This window comes from Photinus pyralis, unplaced genomic scaffold (genome assembly GCF_008802855.1).
Source record: "Photinus pyralis isolate 1611_PpyrPB1 unplaced genomic scaffold, Ppyr1.3 Ppyr1.4_LG4, whole genome shotgun sequence".
Classification (NCBI taxonomy): domain Eukaryota; kingdom Metazoa; phylum Arthropoda; class Insecta; order Coleoptera; family Lampyridae; genus Photinus; species Photinus pyralis.
Window position 1 is genome coordinate 41408364 of NW_022170511.1, and position 8337 is coordinate 41416700.

The 8337-nt window shown below is 37.7% G+C and overlaps 1 protein-coding gene across 5 annotated transcripts; it reads left to right on the forward strand.

Moving 5' to 3' along the window:
• The first annotated feature begins 2037 nt into the window (after positions 1-2037).
• Positions 2038-6403, forward strand: LOC116168623 (uncharacterized protein K02A2.6-like). 5 transcript variants are annotated; one of them, XM_031484555.1, is made up of 3 exons: positions 2038-2974; positions 3286-3450; positions 6256-6403. In XM_031484555.1, the coding sequence occupies exons 1-2, from the start codon at positions 2305-2307 to the stop codon at positions 3312-3314; spliced, it is 699 nt and encodes a 232-aa protein (XP_031340415.1). In that variant the 5' UTR covers positions 2038-2304; the 3' UTR covers positions 3315-3450; positions 6256-6403. The 5 variants fall into 5 exon arrangements, with proteins under 5 accessions (XP_031340415.1, XP_031340414.1, XP_031340411.1 ...); XM_031484554.1 differs by having other exon boundaries at positions 2038-3450; XM_031484551.1 differs by having other exon boundaries at positions 2038-3234; positions 3286-6403.
• The last annotated feature ends 1934 nt before the right edge of the window (positions 6404-8337 follow it).

An 8337-nucleotide genomic window follows, 5' to 3' on the forward strand; every position in this document is an offset into this window, starting at 1 on the left:
TAAACTATCGGACAGGCAACACGGGTTCTGCAAAGGAAGGCCGACGGTGGACGCAGTCCGAGCTATCGTTAAAAGAATCTAGGCCGCGAACCTGGGCACATGGCGTATAAGACTTGTCTGCTTAGTGGCGTCACTTGACGTAAAAATCACGTTCAATACGGTGTCGAGAAAGGCAATACTACAAGCGATGATGAGGGAGTGGTCATATTCGGATTTGCGGACGACCTAACCGTGGTGGCCGCCGGGAGGGGGACGGACAAAACCACCCGGGCACTTCAACTAGCGGTTCATAAGATCACCTAGTGGATGGGCACCAGAAGCCTGAACCTCGTACCCGAAAAAAACCAAGGTGTCCCTGATGACGGGGAAGCGGAGGATAGGACAAGTCACGATAGACGTGTTTGGCCAAAGGCTGACGGCGGAGAGTAATAATAATAATAATAATAATAATTTTATTTAACCTTTTGTTTCCATTTCTAAAATGTAAAGGTAAGTCATTAACTATTATGTAATATACAAAATGATTAATCTATAATATTATTACAGTTCACATAACATACCACAGATAACGTACAACAGATAACGTACAACAGATAATGTACAACAGATAACATCTATGACTTCACAAATTCTTGGAGCGAGTAATAGCAATTGCTGACTAGATAGGTTCTAAGTGCATTTTTGTACTGATTTTTATTTTTTATTTCTTTTATTTTTTGTGGTAGAGCATTGTACAAGTAGCAGCCTGCGTAATGTACCGATTTTTTGAAGTTAGTGTGATTGCATTTAGGTAAGTATTATATTGTGCCCAGTTCTAGTTGAATACTTATGATTATCACAGTTACGTTTAAATAGATGTATATTTACATGTATATATGTTAAAATTTTATATAAATATATAGATATAAATGTTAAAAGCTGGTGATTTTTGAAAGTTTGACGGCAGGATTCGCGATACTTCAGACGAAAGATGCGTCGAATTATTCTCTTTTGTAGAATAAATACACGCTCGGCTTCTGTAGCCTGGCCCCACACAACTATGTTGTAACTGATAATTGAGTATACTTTGGCAAAATATACGGTGAGAATTGCTTTAAGATCTAAAGTGTTGCTTAGACAAATAAATGCGTAATGCAATTTTTTAAGTTTAGAACACACTTCGTCAACGTGATGGGAAAAAGTTAACTTGCTGTCTATTGTAGTACCTAAAAATTTAGCAGTTTCGGCAGCTACCAGTTCATCATTATTGTCTATACGTACTTTTAAGGGCGTAGCACTGCGCACTCTACCATAATTAAAACGCAAGCAGGTTGTTTTTAAGGGCGATAACTGTTTCGAGTTTCGCGGTTGCCTCTTCCAATGTTGATGAGGAAATGACGATATTGATGTCATCGGCGTACAGAAATAGTTTGCAATGCTCAGATAAATATTCGACCATATCGTTCACGTAAATTAAAAATAACAGGGGCGCTAGAGTGCTGCCTTGTGGTGTACCCACGCCAGTGGAAAATTCTTCGGACTCTTCTCCATCAAGGTGGACTTTAAAAGTTCGGTTAGAGATAAAAGATATAACCCAGTCGTTAGCACTTCCTCTAACACCTACTGCTGCTAGTTTATTCGCCAGGAGACCGTGGTCAACGGTGTCGAATGCCCTTGTGATGTCCAGCAGAACCGAAATCACTACTTGATGTTGATCTAAATTATTGTGGATTTCTTGGAGGTAGTCAATTGTTGCGGTTTCAGTGGAGAATCCTTCCCTGAATCCATGCTGGGAATTGCTTAATATGCTATTCTTGTTTAAGAAATTGCTTAATTTTTCGCAAAACACTTTCTCCATAATTTTGGAGAACACGGACAGCTGCGAGATAGGACGATAGTTGGACGGATCTGCGCGATCGCCCTTTTTAAAAACCGGAGTAACTTTAGCAGATTTTAGTCGAATAGGGAATTTACCGCACGCGATTGATATATTAATCAGGTCACTAAGGTAATGCGATATTACAACACTGCACTCTTTAATGATCCCAAGGGTGTTATGTTGACGCATCCGGTATAAAAGAACGATAACATGTACGGACCGTTGACAAGCAAAATCGCTCTCTCCCAACCCGACTTTCGACGAGTACGTAACAAGGCGTGTGAAGAATAAACGAAACATTGATTTATGCCTTTTATTTACACCCTGCCATTTCGGCATACATAACACTGGCGACGAGGTAAATATAGCAATTCATTTAAAGGGTTTGGGTAGAGCAAAATTTTTCAAGTAAAGTAACAGTAGTTGAGGTTAAGAAGGCAGTGGCAATGGCGGTTGTCGGAACCATGCCAGTTTTTGACTGTAACGAAGATTTCGTTATTTTTAAAGAACGGATCGTTCAATTTTTTAAGGCAAATTCTATTGCGGAAGCGAAGCAAGTTCCGGTGTTAATTACAGCGTTGAGTAGTTCGGTGTATACGACCTTGCGCGATTTATGTTATCCAGATAAACCCGATACAAAAACTTTTGCCGAAATTTGTAAATTGTTGGCACAACAGTATTCAAAAGCGATATCAATTTTCAACGAACGAAGAATTTTCTACAAGATGCAGCAAAGTGAAGGAGAGCAGATTAACGATTGGTTCGCGCGGGTAAAGAAGCTGGCAGTAAACTGCAAATTTGGAGCCGACTTAACCATGGTTTTAAAAGATAAGTTTGTGACAGGGATGGTGGATGGCAAGGTGCTAGACAGACTGGTAGAGGAGGATCCATCGCAGAAGACCTTAGACGAACTATTTCAAATGGCGGTAAAAAAGGAGGCATCCTTGCGGATAAGCGGTGGTAGCAGTCGACAGCAGCTGTTTGCAATAGACAAGAAGAGGGTTACTGAAAGGCGAGCTGAAAGGGGTCCGCAGCACAAGGTACATTCAGCGAAAGCGTCGGGCTCACAGTCACAGGTGAAGTGCTACGCGTGTGGTAAGAAGAATCACAATTTCAGTAAGTGCACGTACAAAAATTTTAAGTGTAGGTTATGTTTTAAAGTGGGACACATTACATCTATCTGTAATATGAAAAGACAAAATTACCTGCAAAGTAGAGACGAAGCACAATCACATGTTGAAATTCAAAATGAGGATTCTGTTTTAGAGCGTACTTTGTATCACTTAGATAATGAGGTTACACATAATTTTAAAGTAGATGTTTTCATTAATCGTGTTAGGTTGCGAATGGAAATCGATACAGGTTCTGCCATTTCGGCAATATCTTTTAAATTGTACAATGAACTGTTTAATAACTTACCGTTACAGGTTTCAAGGACAGTCTTGAAATCGTATGATGGTACAAATATTTATCCAAAAGGAAAAATTAACGTAAGCTTGCAGATTGGAGGTGATTGTAAGATGGTCGAATTATTAGTCATCGATAATGGTGGAAACCCATTGTTGGGTAGAGATTTATTAGCAAGGTTTAATGTAAGTATGTGTAGCAAAAATGTGTTCGTGTTAAATGATTGTAAAGATAGTTTAGACGTTTTAGTAAATAATTATGCAGAGCTATTTAAAGATGAGTTAGGTCATTTTAAATTTGAAAAGGTGAAATTGGAAGTGGTAGAAGGAACGACACCTAAATTTCATAAACCAAGAAATTTGCCAATTGCTTATAAAGGATTAGTTGAAGTAGAGTTAGACAGGTTACAAAAAGAAGGTGTAATTACACCAGTTCCAGATTCAGTTTGGGGGACACCCTTGGTCCCTATATTAAAAAAAGATGGGACAATTCGGTTGTGTGCCGATTATAAGGTTACGGTAAATAATTATTTGAAAGATGTTAAATATCCCCTCCCATTAATTGAAAATTTATTTGCCGCTTTACAGGGTGGAGAGAAGTTTTCTAAATTAGATCTCAGTCACGCATATAATCAGTTAGAGCTAGAGGAATCCACCAAACTTTTACTAGCGTGGAGTACGCATAAAGGTATATTTAAAGTTGAGAGACTGCCTTTCGGTACAAAACCCGCTTGCTCGATTTTTCAACACATAATGGAGAAAGTATTGCAAGGAGTAACAGGAGTGACCGTTTTTCTGGACGACATTGTAGTGACAGGGAGAAATAACAAAGAACATTTGCAAAACTTAGAGGTAGTGTTTCAAAAATTAAAAGGTGCAGGATTCCGTTTGAATCGATTGAAATGTAATTTCCTACAGGATAGAATCGAATATTTAGGGCACATAATTAGTAAGGAGGGGTTACAAAAAAATCCTTCTAAAATTAAAGCAATAGTGAATTGTCCAAGACCCGAGAATGTTTCTCAAGTAAAAGCTTTCATCGGTATGATTAATTACTATGCGAAATTCATTTCTAATGTTACAAAACTTTTAAATCCATTGTACAAATTGCTAAGTAAGGACAGTGTTTTTGCATGGAGTAGGGAATGTGAAAATTCATTTATCACAGTAAAAGAGGTAATGGCTTCGGATATAATTTTGGTACATTTTGATCCAAAATTACCTATCAAAGTAAGCTGTGACGCGAGCTCCTATGGAGTAGCAGGCATTTTAGCACATGTATTTCCGGATGGTAGTGAGCGACCTATTGAATACGCATCACGTAAATTAACAACTGCCGAGATGAATTATGCGGTCATTGATAAAGAGGCCTTGGCTATTTATTTTTCAATAAACAGGTTTTCTAATTATTTGTTTGGCCACAAATTTGTATTAGTGACCGATCATAAGCCATTAAAATATCTTTTTGGAGATACGAGAAGTATACCAGTAACGGCAGCAGGACGTTTACAGCGTTGGGCGGTGTATTTAAGTGGTTTTGATTATAGTATCGAATATGTTGAAGGGAAAAGGAATAGTAATGCAGATGGTTTATCTAGATTACCTATAAATTTGATTTTAAAGGAATCTACAGAGTACACGTATTTGAATTTTGTTGCACAAAATTCAGATATCGTGGTGGATGCAAAGGCAATAGAGGAAGAAACTAAAAGTGACAAAATTTATTCTAAGATTTTTAAGTTTGTAAAAGATGGGTGGCCTACACAGAATACGGATAAAGATTTGCAACGTTTTTTCAATAGGAGATTCGAATTTAGTATAGAACAAGAGGTAATTATGTTAGGACACAGGGTGGTAGTACCTACAAAATTCCACGACAGTATTTTAAACGAGCTGCACATTACACATGCAGGAATAGTTAAAATGAAGTCGATCGCACGTTCTTACGTGTGGTGGCCGTTAATAGATGCAGATATAGAGAGAGTAGCTAAACAGTGTGTAATTTGCAACAAGTTTAAACCCAATCCTCCACTTGCAGAAGTTTTAGCATATAAACAAGCCAAGCAGGTGTTTGAGAGAATTCATGTAGATTTTTTTGGTCCTGTAAGGAATAAAATGTTTCTTGTAGTGCTAGATGCATGTAGTCGTTGGCCGGAAGTAATTGAAATGTGTTCAACTACTTCCTTAGCAACGATCGAGGCATTAAGATCTATTTGTGCGAGATATGGGCTACCAGATCAGCTGGTAAGCGACAATGGACCACAGTTCCGATCTTATGAATTTGAAAATTTTTGCAGAAATAACGGCATAAAACACACATTGACACCACCGTTCCATCCTGCTAGTAATGGGGCAGCGGAAAATGCCGTAAAGGCAGTCAAAGCCGCGTTAATAAAAGCTTTCAGCGATGGTAGAAATTCAAATATTTCTACGAGCTGTTTATTGGCTAGGTATTTGCTCAATTATAGAGCTGCTGATCATGGCACGACAAATAAGTCTCCAGCTAGTATTATGTTTGGAAGGGAACTGAAATTAAGGCTCAGTAATGTCAGACCAAAATATAAGACAGATTCAGAAGAATTAACTATTTGTAAGCCCGGAAGAGCCATAAGTTTTGAACAGGGGGAGGATGTTTACATCCGCGACTATAGCAATATAAATAAAAAGAGCTGGATGCCAGCAAAGATTCACAAAGTACTGGGACCTAGGGTTTACCTATGTAAAAATTCAAAGGGAATTTACAAGAGACATTTAGACCAGATTTTACGGAGCATTCCTACTACTACTACCGATAATAAACCTTTGATCTCTACAAATTGTTCAGATAATTTTAAGTACACGATTGTTCCATTACATGATAATACAGTATCAGGTTCAGAAGTGAATGTGGCTCAAACGAATATTCAAATAAATAATCCGGTGTTGACCCACGCTCACTCCCGACCAGTTAGAGTAAGGAAAAAGCCAGATCGGCTTGATTTGTAATTTTAGACTTATATGGGGAGGTGTGTTATGTTGACGCATCCGGTATAAAAGAACGATAACATGTACGGACCGTTGACAAGCAAAATCGCTCTCTCCCAACCCGACTTTCGACGAGTACGTAACAAGGCGTGTGAAGAATAAACGAAACATTGATTTATGCCTTTTATTTACACCCTGCCATTTCGGCATACATAACAATCATAAAAGTATTTACGTAGGTATTTGATTAGGTACCTACACCTACTTTACAAAATTTGTATTTAATTACTGATTACAATTTGTAATCGATTTACTTTAGCATCTGTAACTACATTTTTAAACTTGCATCTTGCATGCGCACGTATCCGTACTTTATTTATCGTTAACGAGTTCGTTGATTCTGTGTTATTACTTATTAACGATCCTCGTGACCGTTCATAATTTGGTATTGCTGTCTGTCTGTCCGTTTGTCGCCCGTATGCACGATAACTTTGTGTGGAAACGTCATTTTGAAAATGGGTACACATATCCTTAAGGATATAAGAAATGTCGCTGTTACGCCACTGTATAAATGTAGATGGAAAAATACTTGCGCCATCTGGAGGTTACTAATATAGATATATGTATTCACTTTTGTTCGTATTGTAAATGGCGTATAAAATAAAATCGAATTGAAGAATTATGTTGGTGATTCAATTTCTAAACTATCCATCATAACAGTTTGGCGACGAGGATCGAGAATACAATATACGAATACCCAAGAATATAATTGCTGCAGTATCCCGTTTCTACGATGACTTCAAGTTCAACGCACCACGTGCCAGCCAATTTTATTGAATTCTACGACGCTAAAACGAAATTCAAAAGATGGCTTCAACGATTGGAAGGAGCGTTCAAAATATATCAAGTAGAAGGGAATGCCAAATTACATTATTTTCTGCACTTCATTGGGGGTGAAACATACGACCTGGTATGCAATCTTCTTTCACCGGATGCGCCGGAAGATAAAAAATACGAAGATTTGTGCACGTTATTAAAAAACCACTTCGACCCGCAACCTTTGGAAATAGCAGAATATTTTAAATTTCATCATCGCCTCCAGAACGAAGGGGAATCTATTCGTGATTACATTACGGAGTTACGTAGGATGGCGGCAACATGCAACTTTAGTACTTTCCTGGAGACTGCATTAAGGAATCAGTTCACATGTGGCATCAGGGATAAACGAATAAGGGATCGCCTCCTAGAAACGAAGGACCTTACCATGAAAACAGCGGTGGAGCTAGCCCAAAGTATCGAGTCATCTTACGCCAACGAAATTTCAGATAAGTCTATTCATTCAGTAACTTCGGTTAAAAATAAAATGCCTAAACATGTTAGCAATAAAAAAATTGTAGCCAAGCCACAGTCAGGTCAGAAAGAAAATAGTATTTCATGTTTTCGATGTGGTGGTTGTCATTATGCAAATAAATGTCGGCATACAAGCAGTGTCTGTAATTATTGTAAACGAAAAGGGCACATTCAAAAAGTACGCATGCAATTACAAAAATCCGTTAACGAAGTAGATGCGGACGATACTGATGATGAGAACCAACCAGTATTTTATATAAATAATGTAGAAGATGAGTTTAATCCTGAAAAAATGTGGTTAGAGGTGAGGTTAAATAATGAATTCATGAAAATGGAGCTTGATAGCGGTTCAGCTGTTTCAATTATTAGTTATGTAGATTATAAGAAACATCTAAATAATGTTAAATTAATACCTACTCCAATTAGGTTGAAATCTTACACTGATAATGATTTAAATGTTTTAGGGAAGCTACAGGTGACGGTGACTCTCGAGGAGGAATCAAAAGAACTTCCTTTGTATGTCATATCAGGAAATAAAACACCATTATTTGGTAGAGAATGGATAAGGGGATTTTCAGCAGATACGCTAAGTAAAATGTTTCATACGGTAAATGCTGTTCAAGTTTCAAATACTGGCCAATCCGTTACTGGCACTGAATCAGTTCTTAAAAAATTATTAGGTAAATATTCTGTCTTATTTGATAAGCAAATAGGAGAAATGAAAGGTGAACCTGTTTCAATAAATTTAAAAGCCAATGC